General features: G+C 38.2%; 2 protein-coding genes across 4 annotated transcripts in view; one reads left to right on the top strand and one right to left on the bottom strand.

Annotated features, from left to right (window-relative positions):
• Positions 1-15,395, bottom strand: part of usp48 (ubiquitin specific peptidase 48) — a 35,836-nt gene extending 20,441 nt beyond the window's left edge. Inside the window, exons 1-13 of one of the 2 annotated variants that reach the window (XM_061874572.1) lie at positions 14,673-15,395; positions 14,169-14,289; positions 10,990-11,131; positions 9,175-9,302; positions 8,966-9,090; positions 8,767-8,875; positions 8,442-8,575; positions 7,530-7,615; positions 5,895-6,074; positions 5,621-5,758; positions 5,263-5,412; positions 3,290-3,490; positions 37-145 (exon numbers count right to left, since the gene is read on the bottom strand). In XM_061874572.1, the coding sequence (XP_061730556.1) occupies positions 37-145; positions 3,290-3,490; positions 5,263-5,412; positions 5,621-5,758; positions 5,895-6,074; positions 7,530-7,615; positions 8,442-8,575; positions 8,767-8,875; positions 8,966-9,090; positions 9,175-9,302; positions 10,990-11,131; positions 14,169-14,289; positions 14,673-14,806 (1,757 nt within the window). In that variant the 5' untranslated portion in view covers positions 14,807-15,395. The remainder of the gene's footprint in view (positions 1-36; positions 146-3,289; positions 3,491-5,262; positions 5,413-5,620; positions 5,759-5,894; positions 6,075-7,529; positions 7,616-8,441; positions 8,576-8,766; positions 8,876-8,965; positions 9,091-9,174; positions 9,303-10,989; positions 11,132-14,168; positions 14,290-14,672) is intronic. The other variant, XM_061874571.1, reaches the window with a different exon arrangement.
• LOC133535094 (calcium/calmodulin-dependent protein kinase type 1D-like) overlaps positions 1-19,706 on the top strand; it is a 510,841-nt gene that overhangs the window by 475,110 nt on the left and 16,025 nt on the right. Inside the window, exon 1 of one of the 2 annotated variants that reach the window (XM_061874581.1) lies at positions 14,664-14,790. The exons of the other annotated variant lie outside the window; for it this stretch is intronic. The gene's annotated coding sequence lies outside the window, so the exon portion shown is untranslated. Of the gene's footprint in view, positions 1-14,663; positions 14,791-19,706 lie in introns of those variants that run through there. 2 annotated transcript variants of the gene reach the window in all.

Below are 19,706 nucleotides of genomic sequence, written 5' to 3'. Positions count from 1 at the left end.
AAAAAAAACATTTAAAAGAGTAACTTGTATGTTTACCTTGTGCGTTTGACCAGATTGGAGACTTCTTTGTAGTCCTCATTTAGTTGATTCTTCAGACGTAGCACTCTGCATCGCTGTCCCACACATTCTCTGCACAAAGCAGAGCCTGTAGTTTGGAGAAGTTAGTCTGCATTTGTCATGCAGCTCCAACGTGTTTGCTTGCTTTTAACAACATAAATCCCCTTTTTAAAAAGTGGAGGTCAGTAGTTTACAGTTTTCTCACATGTATCTTTACTACCTGAATTGACTATACAGGACTAAAAAAATAATTGTATCATAGAAGAGTCAGTGTAGCGCTTGCGTAGCAATATAGATTTACTGTTCTCTGAAAACAACAACACACCGCCGTCATCAAAATATCTGGCAACACAAGTTGTGCCCAAAGAGTGAATATCAAGCATGAGCACCACCATCTGGTCCTGCTTTTTATTTTTGGGCTTCAGAATTCAGAATTCTGCAAAAAAATGCACAGGATATTGCTGGAATCCTTACCCTCCTCAAAGCTCACAAAAAATGACAGAAGGAAGCTCAATCTGAAGACATAAGACGGCCCTCCGTCACTCATACTTTATCTTTCTTAGCAAGGTAGGAGACATGTTTGTCTAAGTCTAAGTTTGGACTCATTGTCTCTTTGGAAAATTGAAATGCGGCCCATATTGCACGGTGCGAGGATCATACTATGCTTGAGTGTCAAAGAACAGGTTGGAAATTGTGTTTCCCTCAATGGACCGCAGCTCACCAGTGCCACAAGCAATCATGCAGCTCAGACGCGACCACCACAGGAGGTAAGACTGTAGGCAAGACTAATTTATCATGGTACTCCTCACCCAGCGCGCCATCACACATGCTTGCACAACATCCTAAAATGTTTACTCTACATGCATATGTAAGTTGATTTTATTAACAAAATTATACAACTTGTTGAAGTTTTACAATAGTTTTGAAAGGAATCCGACCTGTAGTCTTTGGTCTTATAAATATTCTCATTTTGTGTGTGAATTTGACGAATTGAAATGATAAATGATTGATTAGAGATTATGTTAATGGTTTTGGGAAAAATTTAACCGGATCAATTTCACATTGCCCTTCATAAATTCTAATGCTTACCCAATAAGTGTGTAATGTGCTTGCTGATTTGATTATACCTTCATGTTCACTTATTTTTACAGTTATTTATTGTAAATTATGCATCGTGTTAATAAATGTCTGCATTTGTGTTACCTCCGTTTGACAACAGATTACATTTAGATATAGTCCCTAAATCAGGAATATTTACTCTGATGCTCTTTGCCAATATGCAATGTAAATTGTTCTAATCAAATACAGTTATTCAAATTTCAAAACGTTATGAGGAAATAAAAATGTTTTAACCACAAAGTAGTTCTAATGTTTCTTTACGTACACCGCCACAACCGCTCTACCATCTGAGTCAAAAAACACAAAGTACGATGCAATCTAATGGAATAAAGTCAGTAAGATTCAGCAACAATGACACCACAATACAAAGGACTGCTGAATTTGGAAACCTCTGACTGTTTTGGACATCATCGAATGAATTAGTCATACAGTCAAACCTCCCTCAAGCAATCACTCAAGGGAAACATCAAAAGTGGCCATCATACGTAGGTTGTTATGAGGAACTCACATGTTGAACGTTATTGACCAAAGCACTAAGCAATTCATATCATTGCAAGTTTATCTTAAAAAGACTGAAAAATGAAATAACTGTCTCCTACATTTTACTAAGTGTGCCTGTGTTGCGGCTGCAGAGACAATGTACTGAAAGTTTTCACGGTAGTCTTAAGTCAACATGTTGCATAACTACTCAGCATTAAATAAGAAAGGCTTCTATTTCTACTGGATGCTGCGGAATTTTTGCACAGATAGTGTAGAGCAGGGCAGGGGGTACGACACAAACAAAATAAATATCGTGGATTTTCAAACTGTGCAGTGTTTAATTGATTGTTGCAACCCAATTGCTGTTTCTTTTTGCCATTTCCCCCCCCCTCACACGGTTTCTGCTTCTATCCGCGCGTTTTGACACACTTAATATGTACAAAAAAGTACCGGTATTTTTCAAAGGCAATATATGATTGTTTTAATGCATTAATTACCGCAATTCTTTACTATTACCGATGTACAGTACAGCCCTACTGTTGATACATAATTGTTTATTTTCCCCGCCTTATTTGGCATGTCATTTTTTCTTACTCTGGTCACATTACTGGTAGAGCTGGGCGGTATATCGATTTGCTCTATATATCGCAGGTTTGTCTCTGTGCGATATAGAAAATGACTATATTGTGATATTCGAGTATACGTTTTCATGCAGTTGCTTTTAGCTGCAAGCATTACACTACAGGCTTCAAGTGGGAATATGTCGAACAGACAACCGAAAATTTGTCAAGTGTGGGGCAAAAGCGTTGCTACAAAAAGTAGCATTACTGTTAATATGTAGCATCATTTCAAAAGTTACTTGCTAGAGAATGAAGAGTGATTACTCCGCATATCAACATCTCCATTTGGTGCCACAACAACAAAATGCCGAAGCAACTATTTCCACATCAACACCGTAGGAAAAATGTAGTGAACAACATTAGGAGATAACGTCCGCAGTAACCTACCACATAGCGATTTGATTTCCTATTACGTATCTCATTTTTATTTGACAGTTATTGAAATATCTTGTGTGACATCATGCACCAAAGTGCACTTTATTTGTTTTAAACTATTATAGTGGCGTTGTTTACAAAAAGTGCGCCTTAGTTTAGTGTTGTTTTGATGTCATCTTAGTGACATCATGCACAAAAGAGCACTCATAGCTTGTTTTAAAATGTCTGACAATCTTGGACTATCTGTTTTGAAATGACATGAATTATTGTGCCACTGCTTAATAACTGTTTAATAAATACAGTTTTGGTCAATTGACTTAGTTGTGATTTCCGGCTCTGCATGAAAGTTTAAAATGAGCATATATTAATGCAGTATAAACAAGAATGCTTTAATGTAGACACATAGAATCATCATACTGGTGTGATTATATGTATCAAGTGTTAATTCAAGGCTGAGGCAAAATATTGCGATATATATCGTGTATCATGACAGGGCCTAAAAATATCGAGATATTAAAAAAAGGCCATATCGCCCAGCCCTAATTACCGGTACACCTTTGCCTTCCCCACAGCAAAGATCAGCATCTACCATTTTCTAACTCCTAAAGATGTAAACCTTGGGGAAAACTAATACTTACCATCTAACTTTGGCCCTCCACCATAACGCTCGTACAGGACTTGACCAGCCAGCTGAGAAACTCTCTTGACATCTCCCACCTTGTCGGGATGCAGTTTGCCATGAGAACACAGAAAGTGTGTGTTGTCGATTTCCTTTGTGGCAGTGGAGTCATCCAACCACTTATTTAACCAATCCAAAGGTATAAATTCATAAGGCTGCCCTGTAGTCAAGGACATGAGAAAACCAACATATAAATGAGTGCCATCAAACAGAACACTACAACGAGACGGCTCTTTTTGTTTCTCAGAAGAACAAAAAATTGCATATTGGACATGAATTCTGTAATGATAACAAAAAAGCATTGGTGAGTAATGGAGGGTCACTTTATTAGGGAAAGCAGTATTCTTGGTTATTATGTCTTCGATTATGTCTTTTCTACACATTTTCATTAAGAAAACCATTTTTCTCGTAGGAACTCAGATTTCCACTAAATCACCCTGGTCTATTAATCGAGTATTCTAATTAATTTTATTTTAATTAATCAGATTAAGTATATTTTTGCTCTGTTAAAAAGCAATTGAGAAATTAAGGCGTTTCACCTAATAATAAATGGCTAAAACTAAATTACATATATGTTCATAGCTGTGCATTTATGAGCCCTAATCTTAGACCGGCTGACCAGAAATAAGACAAGATTTTGTGACAAGATTTAAAAAATTTGCAGTGTTTGCACATTGTACACAGTTGTTGCTTGATATTTTATCATCAACAAAAAGTGGGACACACTTTCTTATTCTATCAATTGTCTGCTAAAATTGATGAATGAGCTGAATGGTTTTAATTTTCCGATCTCTTTAACTTACAGCGCTGTTGTAACATCATTTTTTTTTTGTATGAAAAAAGATAAAACGGTGTAAGGTATTACGAAATGTTAGACATATGCTTTGAGACAAATCTTGTGTTTTTATTCATTAGTAGTATAAATGTTTCACGTTTTTCATTACATTTCCTTTTTGATCCATTTACATTTTTTGGTGAGCTTTTTGTTTATTTTATTTATAAAAATGTGCCACGGCCCTGATAAAAAAAAGAGCTATAAATGGATGAATGGATATTCCGCAAATGCACACCGCCTTCCGCCTGAGTGCAGCTGGGATAAGCTCCAGAACCCTCGTGACCCCAAGAGGGACAAGTGGTAGAAAATGGATGGGGGCCCACTTTGAACACAGCAGGTTTGCCTATTTCATAGAACACCATAGAGGCCACCACGGTGTATGTGTGTGTTAAGACGGTGTTTTTGTTTTATTTATCAATGCGTTGTGCGCAATATGTGTTATTTACTTTTGTTGCTGGATGTAAAAGTAGCACCGCTGAAGTGGCAGCTGGTTGCAACAACTTTTATATCCTCCTTCGTTAGGTTTCCCTCTTGTTTTTACCTTTTTTGTGGACGTCTTGAATCTGCACTGCATCCACATAATTTACTCACTGTGGGATGAATAAAGTATCCTATCCTATAAATAAATATATGGTAAACAATGCAAATATTTCCTTCTCCCTCTGGGTGACGTAAGTGTGTTGGAACACGTTAAAAGTTGTCATGCTTTTATATTTACCTTAAAAATCAACAGTTCCTTGAGGGAGAGAAAATTACTCAACCACTTTTATTACTGAAGGATATGTATAAAATAGAAGGAGTACACAAGTGCAAGGCAGGTAAATTACATTAAATAGTCAAGATTTTGTTTGTCACACGCTGGAACATCAGTCGCCAGTAGAACTATAGCACTTCTACATTCAACATCAGGATAAACAAACAACCCTGAACTTTGAGGTGTGGTGGAAAAGTAAACCACACAAATGACCAAGAATTACTTTACAGGACAGCAAATCATTTTTTGAGGCAGAAGCATAAACAAGCATTAAGTCGTGCATTGACTCAAACAACACATTTAACAGATGATTCCAAGATGATTGGGGAATGTTTTTACTGACCGTCTCTTGCAGGTAATAGCTCGTACAGCTCAGTCACTTCTTCGTGCTTGGCTTTTCCCTTATCCACGCTCTGTTTTCTCATGTCAGACATTTCACTGCACCACTCTTCAAATTTGTGGTTGTCTTGGTCTACCAACCTTTGAAGGAACTCTTGGGATTCAGGACAGGTAAAAACAAACCACAGAAAAGAAAGCGGAGATTTACACTGCTGTAAGTTGTGCTATTACAACTAAAGCTGGCTTCTCAAAGTTGCGCTCATTCCTTGAGAGGAAATTATTAAATGCATTTTGAGTTTTTGCTTGGGAAAGACACTTAATTACAAAGATCATTCACATTCAAAATAAGAAATCTAACCCACCAGGCACCTCAACAATGGTCTTTGAGGGATCTGGGGTCTCCTCTTGTTGGATCTTATAGACCAACATGTAGGCGTTTCTGGAGCAGTGGAAGCCTTTACCGCACTTGGGCTTTCGTATCTGAGACTTCACTGTTTCAGCTGAGGACAAAAAAAACAAAAAGGAGAGAGTGAATGTCTAAGAATATCATGTTATTTGAACGGATATGAGAAATAATGACACTACTTAGGATGGCTGACTTTGTTTTACTGTGTAGTGCCTATGAACGTCACTCACCAATATCTTCTTCTATACCCAACTGCAGCTTCTTGCCTTCCATCCTTTCAATTTCCTCATCATTGAATTTATACCAGTCGCTGGTACGAGCATCCTTCACGTGAGCAATGTAATGTCCAGAGTAGGCGCTGATTCCCCGGTGGATCAGCACTGCACTCAGTTCATACACACACTTCTGACCTACACAAGCAGCCAGCCCAAGGACACACACAAAAATATTTTTGGAGAAAAAAGTAGCATTGGGAAAATTGGGAATACTGTATAGTATCTGTAAAGAAGCAGTGCATGAGCCATAAAACACTCACTCAAAAGCCTACAATCCTTACCAATTACCAGGTGTTTATGAGGAAAAAAATTATTCAATTACAAAACAGGAGCAATAGACATGTTAACATTTCTGAGTATTGATTTTGTAATTTGTAAAGGTGTCCACTAAATTAGACATCATCCATCAATGGCCATAGATAGCTTGACTTTCATTTATTGTATTGCGACAACTTTGTTTTCTTGTTGTTTTTTTATCTTCATTTGCATTAACTTTATGTCTGCACATAAATGTAATTGCTTTGCACACACTACCAACCGAGAGCTAGCAAAGAGAGTTGGCCTTTGTATTCCCTGCACCAGAGCGTGACTTGACCGCTTAGGCGAGCATGGCATGGAGGACATGCGGCAGCTCTCTTCATTTAAGTTCCACAGAGAAAGCACTATGTGTATCATGTCCAAGCAGGCTAGACAGTCAATCATGGATGCAAATATGCGACAGAAAAAAGCACCCAGGACAGACTGGATTCATTCACCCAGCCGCAAGATGAGCTGCTCCAGCCAAATCAGTGATACACTTTACATCTGATAAATCACAGATGAAGCTAAAAAACATTTATTATTTCCTTTTCATAACTTTGACATTATTCTACATTTTTCAACGTCTTGTCTTGTGAACCCAATATTGCGTTTCGTCTCATAAAGTGAATGTATTGTCTCACGCCTGATTACAATGTAAATGTTTTTTATTAGAATGTAGCATTTTTTTTAGAATATTAGTGCTATCATATTTGGGAACAACAGTCAGAAGGCTCAATATTTTTGCAGTACATTTAACAGTATGCGTAGGATACATTTGTTATAAGCCTAATTTCATACATTTGTATTTCATGCATTGAACCTTTTGATGTACAATGTCCATCAAAGTGGATATTTCAAACTCATCTAAGAAATACATGTTTTTTTTAAAATATATTTTTTCCTGCCTAATGATACTTCACTTTTTTCCCAAGACAGGTAACAGCGAGCAGTCAGCGATCTGAATGGAGGATGTCGTTGTGGCTTGTGCAGCCCTATGAGACACTTTTGATTTCGGGCTATATAAATAAACATTGATTGATTGATTGCTTGAAAGATGTATAGAGACTTGGGAAAATATTGAAGTATGTTATCATTTGTGCTTTAAAGGTTAATTAAACAGAGTTTACTCATTTTATTTAAAGATGACACACTCTGAAAGTCTTCTTTAACTTTGTTCAAATACTATTCTGGTATTTAACAAGTGTGTAGTCTGATAATGAAGGTTTATAAGACACAAAGACAAGCAGCAGAGCATACAAAAGCTATGCATTTCCAGTGGTAATTCAGCACCTTCTTTAACTTCATAAAAAGGCGCCATGTCCAGTTGCTCAGGAAAACTGATGTAAGTGTTGAGTTTCTTCTTGTGGCCGGTTTGTCTAGAAACAAGATCAAACAAGTGTTCACTAAGCAGGTAGCTAACAACATACATCAATATTTCAACTTTTAAACATGTTCTAAAAGTTAGGGAATGGAAATCAGACTTTGCATTTGAGTCGTGATTCAGAAGAGCTAAAGAGAAATAAAATATGAAATTGGACTGGACAAAGATGATGGCACTATTGACCTAATTAGTTACAGAACCTTTTGAATTTCTGCAGTCAAGTGCTTCATGTAACTCCAAATGAGAATTCTGCACCTGTCCACAGGTAATGTGTCCTACTCCGTCAGGTTTGATGTATTTTCCAGACTACAGGTTTCTATAGTATTCACAGATGTTCAAATGTTTTTGAAGCCACAGCTCATACAAGAAGCCTTCAGAGTAGTCTAATTGTTGAACATTCTTGAGTACTTTGGGTCGTTATCCTGTTGAAGGACTTATGACATGTAAATGAGACCAAGTTTTCTGACGCTGCATAATACTTTTGTCTGCAGAATGCCTTGATGGATTTAAGATTTCAGATTGTGCAGCCTTGTAAAATAAGCAAGTTTAAATAATGTTTTACAGTAGCAAAACCATTATTTTCTCTGTATGGATATGTTTTGCTAAAAAGATATGTATGATTTGTCTCCTACAGACTTTGTAGCTTCTATTGTTATTGAATTTTGTCAGTTTCAACCATTTTGGCTTTTCCTTTCATTCAGACGGCAAGCGACTATTTGAGCTGTGCCTGTACGCAGAGACTGCTTTCAGTTGAGTTTTCGCTAATACTAACAAAAGTTGTATCTGTGTTTTGCATGGCAGAGAAGAAAGCTGTGACCAACCTATCAAAGACAAAGCGCATGAGCTGCAGGTTGAGGGTAGGAGGAAGACTGTGCAGTCTGATCCTCCGGGTAGCACTCTGTTTACTCTGACAGCTCTCACAGAAATAACGGTTGTCTTCATCCAACTTCTCCTCCTTCAAAGTAGAAACAACAAATTGTTAGCATTGAATCCATTCCACCTTTACAAACAGAATGCAAATCCCAACTCATTTGTATTTTCTTCCCCAGGGGTAAAACAGCAAGTCTGTGTCCATGTTGTGTTACATATTGTCACCATACAGGACTACAAGAACGACTTACATTCCTTCATACCGCAGTAACCCACCTTCAGGAACTCCGTGACACACTCTGTCAAGTTCTTGTGGCCCTGGATGTTCAGTTCCAGTTCGTAGAATCTGGACGGCAGCGCAGACGATCGCCCACACTGGTTACATCTTAAAAATGACAACATAGTCACTGCAAAAAAAATGACTTTTTTTTATGTTGCCGTAAACAATCCATCCTTAAATAGTGAAATTTCTTACACAGTCACGTAGGAGAACTGTCCACAGAACTGCTGCTGAATGACATTTTGCAGTGTGGAGTCCTTCTGCTTTGAAAGTGTGTCCTCCAAAAGGGACAAGAAAAGCTTTGAAAACTCCTGGGCGTCCTGAGAGAGTAAAGTCTGCAGTGAGTGCTTTGCAAAGCCTGCAGAGTTCTAATACAGTTCAAGTGCGAGTCAAGGCTGTTTTACTTGCTGCTGCCCTGTGTCCAGGCCAAGAGCTTTGACCAGCCCCGAAGGGTCAATGTATTTCCTGTTGCTATTCTGTAGTAGTGCAAACAGATATTGCAGATGTTCACAAATGGACTGAGGCTCATAATCTGAAAAAGACAACATATCTGTCAGGATTGCACGTCGGAAACCTAAAAACATACTGTATAACTTCAGCAGACAATTTCAAAACATAACCAGGATTAATGCCAGAAAAGCTTTGCTTTTTCTTGTACTTTTTGACGTAGCCATCACAAAGGGATTATCAGTAATGGCGAAGACGAAATGGGAGTTATTTTTGAGTAATCCCCGAGCACAGCCACACACACACACACACACACACACAGATACATACATATCTGTGTGTATATATTTATATATATATATATATACATACATATACATATATATATGTGTGTATATATTTATATATATATATATATACATACATATATATATATATATATATATATATATATATACATACATATACATATATATATATGTGTGTATATATTTATATATATATACATACATATATATATATATATATATATATATATATATATATATATATACATACATATATATATATATATATATATATATATATATATATATATATATATATATATATATATATATATATTTATATATATATATATACATACATATACATATATATATATATATATATATATATATATATATATATATATATATATATATATATACACATACATATATATATATATATATATATATATATATACATACATACATACATAACACAAAACGTGTACTTTAGAGCAACGTTCGCAGACTCCATTATTTGGCTTGTCCAGACGCAGGTGAGCGATGATGGCCGTGGTTGAGGGAAAAGTTGTTTAATGTTGGATGCTGGAAAAAGTCTGATGTGTTGCAACAGTCAGTCGAGTGGGTGTCGTGTGTGGCCGTGCTCGGGGTGCGTGGCCACGGAGTTGAGAGTGGCAGGATGTGAGGCTAAGGAGAGGCGAGGCATGTGAGTGTGTGTGTGTGTTCAGGGGTTAAAATGATTGTCTTTTGGCGTGTCTGTTGGTCACTTTATGTGTGGGGGTGTCACTGATGTCATGTTATTACTTTTTTTTCTAATAATTTGGCGGTCGACCGGTTGAGTCCTGAAGATCGACAGGGTGGCAAGCCATACAAGAAATGATGCTCAGACTCCTTTCATGTACCACTCCAGTTGCCTACAGCAAAGTCAATTAGAGAGGACTCAAGAGCTGACAGTGTGTTTACAAAACCTAGCAGTTTGCATCAGTCAGGAACAGGAGGGGACGGCCCTTTTTGCAGCTTAATAATGCAAACAGATCCTATAATACTAGAGGGCGAGCGGGTTGCCCACATATGCGGTCCTCTCCAAGGTTTCTCATAATCATTCACGTTGACGTCCCACTGGAGTGAGTATTTCCTTGCCCTTATGTGGGCTCTGTACCTCTGATGTCGTTGTGGCTCTTGCAGCCCTTTTCTGACAATTGTGATTTAGGGCTATATAAGTAAACATTGATTGATTGATTGATTATTATTATTTTATCAAAGCAACCACAAGAAAGACAGTAGTTGAAAAATATATTGTCTACAAAACGAACATATGTGTGAACAAATTGTTACGTAGATCCACGATCTGATTTCTGAAAATTGAAATCATGATCGACATTGTTTGCCGTACCGTGCGGCCCTTATTGTCAGACTGTGTAAAATACAAACATACAGCATCCATGAGAAATAATATCAATCAATTGAAGCAATTAGTCATACCCATTTCTGTTTTATGTTCTTGTGCTCTGGAATTGTAGCATTGATAGAGGCTCCTCCGCAACTCGAGGTTGTGAAACCATACTTGCAGGAAAGTGTTGACGTAACAGGTTGCACCAAGGTTAGTCAAACCAACAAATGTGTTCTGAGGAGACAGAAACAAAGTAACTTTTTCAAACCTCTTCCTTGCAATACGATCACCAAGACTGATAGGCTACACAACAATCAATTGGTCAAATGGATTGTTTATTGTTCTGTCTAATATGCTGCTAGCGATGCGCAATATTTGAAAATCGTATTGCTTAACATATTGCAGCCTCCTGCGATAACAGAAGAAATCAAAATATATTGTTTGGCATATAAATGATAATAGAACTATTTCAAAATTTGTTATAAAGGCTCTTAATTAATCAGCTGACGTATGTATTGACATTACTTCATTTACGGTTATAAAACTGTTATTATATTTCTTGTTAATTCACCACAATATCTGGTTACTTTGTTTTAGCATGGTATTGTCTACACAGCTTTTAAAATGTAATAAGCACTCATTCTTCTACAATACATTTGATACTAAAAATTTGAGTATCGATCCAATACCACGTTACAAGGTCAGTATTGGTCATACCAAGGCTGATACTTAAAATTTTAGATATCACTGAACGATTTAATTTCTGATCACAATTATGAACAAACACAGGATGACGATGGAACAATATAAATTTCATACTTAAAATATTTCCCTTTATTACAAACAATATTTTGAGAAAAATAACTAAATGTAAGAAAAAACTACTATTTGTCCTTGTTTAAATCATTAGTACTTGGTATTGTTAGTGTCAATATTTGTATTGATCCACCCATCCCTGCTTACATTCAGGCATGCGAGCACCCTTTCAGAAAAAAAGAACAACATTTCTATCGCCACGAAGTGCTGCCATGCAAGACCTAAAAGAACATTTTGAAACTCAGACTACATTTCCTGCAATTGGGTGGATTTGTACACTATATTTTACCTTTATATTAGGTGTCTTTTTGACACAGACATGTCCCATGTAATGTACCACAGAATTAGTTTTTAGTAGATAATTAATAACATTATTATAATTGAAAATATAATGTAAATTCTATAACATGCATGCAAAGAGCTTAAAAAACATTTCCCATTTGGCAACTCTATCCTATAGCCACGCCCCCTTGGGTAATATACGTCAGGTGTTGTGACCTCATTTTATCATCCACAAGGTCAAAAATATACCTTCTCGCTGGCTACTAATAAATGCCTTAGAAATACAACTGGTTTGAAACTAACTGTGAATTGTAATCATCAAAATATGACTAGCAGTAAAGTAGAGAGCCGTCAAAATCGTGGCTCTGAGAGAAAACACAGACAACGACTCGTAAAATAACTAGATTATGCTAACGAACAAGCTTGTCTGGGCACACCTGATCGTCTCCCTTTCCTGCGATTCAGTACGGCGAGTACCTGCAGCTGAGGTGATCATCCGACACATTTTGTTTAGAGATTTTATTTTGATATTTCATTAAAAAACGTGCAAGTGATATTTTGATGCCAAAATTAATGTTTAAAAACTCGGGTTTTGCAGACATTGCACATGGTTGTACATTCAAGAGCTCTAGTTTAGCAGTTAGCATAGCTTATTGTATGCTCCTATACCATACACTACACACCGTAATGTTAAGCTATATCTTGTCCCCCACTGATAATGCTACTTTCGAAACATACTTAAATTTTCCGCCGTTGAGGTGATTAATAGTTAGTAATTTCACTAGCAAAGACACTACATTGCCTATAGCGTCCAATTGCTGCTGTCAAATATGAGGGACACAGCTTGTATGTGTTATTAACATGCATTTTTGTATTCGGGCTCCAGTACTCTGGAATCTCTATCGGCAACAGTTAGAGATGCTACCTCAGTAGAAGCATTTAAGTCCGATCTTAAAACTAATTTGTATACACTAGCCTTTAAATAGACCCCCCTTTTAGACCAGTTAATCTGCCGTCTCTTTTCTGCTCTTCTCCCCTTCTCCTGCGTGGAGAGGTTATTAGGTGACCACAGATGACGCGCTAGCTGTTCAAAGTCAGAACCCGGGGTGGACCACTTATCTGTTGAGGATGTCTATGCGCTGCTGAATTGTCTCCACTCAAGATGATCCCCTGCTGGCCCCACTATGGACTGGACTCTCACACTATTAACTAGATCCACTCGACATCTGCTGTCCCGTCCAAGGTTTCTCATTGTATCCCATTAGGTTGAGTTTTTTATTTTCCTGATGTGGTATCTGAGCCAAGTATGTTGTTGTGGCTTGTGCAGCCCTTTGAGACACTCGTGATTTAGGGCTGTATAAATTAACTTTGATTGGTTATCATAATATGATGATAGTGACAAAAGTTTATATTGTATGTCACCTATATCAGTGGTTCTCAAATGGGGGTACGCGTACCCCTGGGGGTACTTGAAGGTATGCCAAGGGGTACGTGAGATTTTTAAAAAATATTCTAAAAATAGCAACAATGCAAAAATCATTTATTAATATATTTATTGAATAATACTTCAACAAAATATGAATGTAAGTTCATAAACTGCGGAAAAAAATGCAACAATGCAATATTCAGTGTTGACAGCTAGATTTTTTGTGGACATGTTCCATAAATATTGATGTTAAAGATTTCTTTTTTTTTTTGTGAAGAAATGTTTAGAATGAAGTTGATGAATCCAGATGGATCTCTATTACAATCCCCAAAGAGGGCACTTTAAGTTGATGATTACTTCTATGTGTAGAAATCTTTATTTATAATTGAATCACTTGTTTATTTTTCAACAAGTTTTTACTTATTTTTATATCTTTTTTTCAAAATAGTTCAAGAAAGACCACTAAAAATGAGCAATATTTTGCACTGTTATACAATTAATAAATCAGAAACTGATGACAAAGTGCCGTATTTTACTTCTTTAGCTCTTTTTTTTCAACCAAAAATGCATTGCTCTGATTAGGGGGTACTTGAATTAAAAGAATGTTCACAGAGGGTACATCACTGAAAAAAGGTTGAGAACCACTGACCTATATCATGCAACCATATGCACTACTGTATGTTTGATTTCCCTTCAGGATCAAGTATCTAAACAGAGTAAAATGAATTAAGATGGTGACAAAAGTACCTTATCCCTACGCTCTGAATTTGGATCATCGATATTGTGGAAAGCATTTTCATCAATGTCTCCAAGCCACGCCTGTTCACCAATACCAACAAGACAGTTGGGGTTTCCTTTGCAGTTCCTCCTGAAAAGTCACAGCATGAGTACAAACCACATTTTACACCACATGACAAGTCACAGTATGAATACACACCCAACAATGAACATGTGAATATGTGGCACATAATAGAAAATACAGTACGTTTCCAAGTTAATAATCCACTTAAGAAACAGAGTAACACGTCAACAATATGTGATACTTGTGCATTTTTCTTAAACAGGCTGAAGTGATGTTTATTGATGTCATTTGATGAAATGTCGCATTATAGAGTGACATATCCTCCACTACAAGGATTGGAAAGAATGCAAAAATTAAAACATGCTGGTGTTGTCCAAGCACACATCCATGCGAGACTTAAACGATTACTGCAATCTATTTTCTTTCCTCCACAAACAAAATGTTAGTACCTGCAGGTTCCTCTCTTGCAGGCCGGAAGACTGATGCGGTATGCTAGCTCGATGTGCTCCTGGCTGATATCTTCTGGTCTTACACTTTCCACCCAACGCCAAGCCGCCTTCTCTAACTGTAAGCGGGGCGCCATTGTGCCTGAAACGTAACGTTAACTGAAAGCGTGGACGGGCGCTGAGGGACAAAAGTTCTCTGTCATGAGAACGAAGACGTGCTAAACCCGCCAGCTAACAGAAGCTAACTGCATGCTAGCAGGTCATTGCCCGCTTTCACGGCGATCACTGTCAAAGCAACCTACCAGCCTTAGCTGCGTGGCGCTATCTAACTAAGTAAAGACGGCTGAACAGTTATATACCGTACACTAGTGGCATTGCACTGTTTCAAAACATCGCACTGACACAATTAAAAGCGACGACATATTTGCCGGGATGGCATCAAAAGTGCGAAGTGCCCTGCTTCCACTCTGGGCTAGCTAGCATGCTAACACGTAGCATGGCTCTGTACGACCAACGTTGAAGCATGTATGTATTGCTATGTAAAGCTAAGTAATCTATGAAAATATCGCCAAGTAAAATCGAACCTCGCTTCACAAATTATTTCGTGTGCTTTTACACTTTATTGACGTTAATTTTAGATTTAGCGCCCATTTCTCTATGTATGGCTATACAATGCTGCTTGTTTAAAAAAAAATCCGCATGACGTCAGTAAGTGACGTCACGGCCAGAGGAAGCGCCTCTGCTCTTTTATTATGTCGGAATTCTGAAAAGTTGCGTTCCATTTACAACAATAAAATGTTCACACTTTTGCAATAGCAATCTTGGCAGCGATATATGTATGTTCCATCCATCTAAAGCAGGGGTGTCAAACTCAAATACAGAGTGGGCCAAAATTTTAAACTGAACAAAGCCCCGGGCTAAAGTTGAACAAATTAACCTTTTAATAAGGACCCTGTGCATTGAATATTGAACAATCAAGGCTTACATAACTTTATAGTGACATGCAAAATCGAGTTTCAAATAATAATAATAATAATAATAATAATATTTTAAAAATATCAATGACATGTCAAATACAATTTAAATAAAAATGGAACACGTTTTTTCTATTTGCAGCCTTCTGAGGTAAATATCAAAATAAACATTTTCCACAGGCTAATAATACATTTGAAAATAAATAACAATAATGAATGAATCAAACATTCAAGCCTTGAAGTAGCAAGAGAAAGTGCATGAATAAAACGTTGATTATTGCTCAGTTTGCTACACTGATTTGCTTTACCACTGAATATGGAACAAGCAACGCTTACGTAACTTAATAGTGCAAAATCAACTTTCACAAAAAAAACGAAAAAACATCAATGGTATATTAAATACAATTTAAATAAAACATTTAATGCCTCTTATATTTGCAGCCTTCTGAGGTAAATATCAACATTAACTTTTTCCACAGGCTAATACATTTGAAAATGAAATAACAATGAGGTGGGCGGGGTTGAGATGGGAGGGTAGGGGGAAGCGGGGTGTGTTTAGTGTAGCGTCCCGGAAGAGTTGGTGCTGCAAGGGGTTCTGGGTATTTGTTCTGTTGTGTTTATGTTGTGTACGGTGCGGATGTTCTCCCGAAATGTGTTTGTGATTCTTGTTTGGTGTGGGTTGCCAGCGTGGCGCATATTTGTAACAGAGATAAAGTTGTTTATACGGCCACCCTCAATGTGACCTGTATGGCTGTTGACCAAGTATGACTTGCATTCACTTGTGTGTGTGTAGAGCCGCATATATTATGTGACTGGGCCGAGACGCTGTTTGTATGGAGGAAAAACAGGCGTGGCAACATTTTGTAGAGGACGGTAATGGCAGTGCCTTTAAGGCACGCCCCAATATGGTTGTCTGGGTGGAAATCGGGAGAATAGTTGCCCAGGTAGAAATTTCGGGAGGGACACTGAACTCCGGGAGTCTCCCGGGAAAATCAGGAGGGTTGGCAAGTATTAGTATTAGTGGTGAATGCGGTTTTACAGCGGCACCACCGCTGTATAACACCGGCGGGCCAGTTCTAATGTTAATTTAATATTGCCTCGGGCCAAATGAAATTACACGGCGAGCCAGAGTTTCACACCCATGGTCTAAAGCAAACTCAAATACAAAGTTCCCCACATATGTGGTCCTCTCCAAGGTTCTCATAGTCATCATTGTCACCGACATCCCACTGGGTCATCATTGTCACCGACGTCCCACTGGGTGTGAGTTTTCCTTACCCTTATGTGGGCCTACCGAGGATGTCATAGTGGTTTGTGTTGTCGTTTGTGCAGCCCTTTGAGACACTAGTGATTTAGGGCTATATAAGTAAACATTGATTGAATTAATCAAACATTCAAGCCATGAAGTAGCAAGAGAAAGTGCATGAATAAAACGTTAATTATTGCTCAGATTGGTACACTGATTTGCTTTAACACTGAATATGGCAGTGTTTTTCAACCACTGTGCCGCGGCACACTAGTGTGCCGTGATATACAGTCTGGTGTGCCGTGGGTGATTATGTAATTTCACCTAATTGGGTTAAAAATATTTTTTTGCAAACCAGTAATTATAACCCGAAAATAATGTGTCGTTGTTTGGTGTCTGTGTTGTCCAAAGCTCGGCAGATTAACCTTGTAATACTCTTCCATATCAGTAGGTGGCAGCAGCTAGCTAATTATTTAAAGATGTCGGGAACATGGTTTGTCTGTCGTGATCACAATATGAGGGAGGCAGGGTGCAGGTAAAAAGATACCTAATGCTAAAACCAAAAAAAACAAAAGGCGAGGGCCGCTCAGAAAAAGCATTGAAGCTTAAGGTTGCAAAGTAAACAAAAACAGAATGCTGGACGACAGCAAAGACTTACAGCGTGGGGAGCAGACGGCGTCCACAAAGTACGTCCGTACATGACATGACAATCAACAATGTTCCCACCAAGAAGGATAGCGTCCGCACAACTTAAATAGTCTTGGTTGCGAAAATAAAGCAGATGCGGGGAATAGCGTTCAAGGAAGACATCAAACTGCTACAGGAAAATACCAACAAAACAGGAAAAAACACAAAAATAGGAGCGCAAGACGAGGACCACACAAAATCACCAAAAAAACTCCAAATAAGTCACGGCGTGATGTGACAGGTGGTGACAGTACACCTACTTTGAGACAAGAGCTATAGTGACACATGCTTGGTTAGGGTTTAAATTCATATCCAACAATTGCGAGAATGACTTTTTATTGTCAATATCGGCTACTGACTTTCATTTTTGTTATGTTTTCTGCTGGTGGTCTGCCTCGGGATTTTTTCAATGAAAACAATGTGCCTTGGCTTAAAAAAGGTTGAAAAACACCGGAATATGGAACAAGCAACGCTTATATTACTTAATAGCGCAAAATCAACTTTCAAAAAACAAACGAAAAAACATCAATGGCATATTAAATAACATTTAAATTAAAAATTGAATGCCTCTTTTCTATTTACAACCTTCTGAGGTAAATATCAACATTAACTTTTTCCACAGGCTAATAAATTTAAAAATAAAATAACAATGAATTAATCAACCATTCAGGCTTTTTAACTGCTTAGTTTGCGACACACTGATCTAATCTGATGTGCCCAAGCCAGATACCTGGCATCTTTTCTTGGATGCTAGTTCATTAATGTCGGGGCTCAGGCTTTGATCTGAGGCAACCTGAGGTGGGCGGGGTTGGGTGGTAGCGGGGAGCGGAGCGGGGTGTATATTGTAGCGTCCCGGAAGAGTTAGTGCTGCAAAGGATTCTGGGTATTTGTTCTGCTGTGTTTATGTTGTGTAACGGTGCGGATGTTCTCCAGAAATGTGATTGTAATTCTTGTTTGGTGTGGGTTCACAGTGTGGCGCATATGTGTTAAAGTTATTTATACGGCCACCCTCAGTGTGACCGGTATGGCTGTTGACCAAGTATGCCTCGCATTCACTTATGTGTGTGTAATTCCCACACATCTTATGTGACTTGGCCGGCACGCTGTCTCTATGTAAGAAAAGCGGACGAAAGGTTGTAGAGGACGCTAAAGGTAGTGCCTAAAAGGCACGCCCCCAATTTTGTTGTTCGGGAGAAATTCGGGAAAATGGTTGCCCTCTGGAGATTTTCGGGTGGGGTACTGAAATTTGTGAGTCTCCCGGGAAAATCCGGAAGGTTAGCAAGTATGAGTATTAGCAGTGAATGCGGTGTTACAGCGGCACTGCCGCTGTGTAATGCCGGCGGGCCAGCTCTAATGTTAATTTGATATTGCCTCAAAGGCCAAATGAAATTACACGGCGGACCAGAGTTTGACACCCATGATCTAAAGCGACCTGTCCCACTTCCAATGATTAATTATGGTCCACAGAAAACTGTAAAGTGTTTATTTATTGATTTATTTATTTTTTATTTTTTTATTTTTTATTAAATCAACATAAAAAACACAAGATACACTTACAGTTAGTGCAACACGGTAGGACGGGGATTAGTGCATGTGCCTCACAATACGAAGGTCCTGAGTAGTCCTGAGTTCAATCCCAGGCTCGGGATCTTTCTGTGTGGATTTTGCCTGTTCTACCCGTGACTGCGTGGGTTCCCTCCGGATACTCCCGCTTCCTCCCACCTCCCGGGGATAGATAAATTGGCAACACTAAATTGGACCTAATGAATATACCTAATGTGAGTGGACATCATAGATGGATGGACATCCATCCATCTATTTTCTACCGCTTGTCCTGTTCGGGGTTGCGGGGGGTGCTGTAGCCTATATCAGCTTCATTCGGGTGGAAGGCCGTGTACACCCTGGACAAGTCAAAGCCTCATCGCAGGGCCAACACAGATAGACAAAGTTAAAAGTTAAAGTTAAAGTACCAATGATTTATCACACACACACTAGGTGTGGCACAATTATTCTCTGCATTTGACCCATCACCCTTGATCACCCCCTTTGAGGTGAGGAGAGTAGTGGGCAGCAGCAGTGCCGCGCCCGGGAATCATTTTAAGGTGATTTAACCCCCAATTCCAACCCTTA

The sequence above is a fragment of the Nerophis ophidion genome, linkage group LG16, assembly GCF_033978795.1.
Source record: "Nerophis ophidion isolate RoL-2023_Sa linkage group LG16, RoL_Noph_v1.0, whole genome shotgun sequence".
In the NCBI taxonomy this organism is placed as follows: domain Eukaryota; kingdom Metazoa; phylum Chordata; class Actinopteri; order Syngnathiformes; family Syngnathidae; genus Nerophis; species Nerophis ophidion.
The sequence above is the reverse complement of the archived record's forward strand: the minus strand, read 5'-3'. Positions and strand labels throughout refer to the sequence as shown.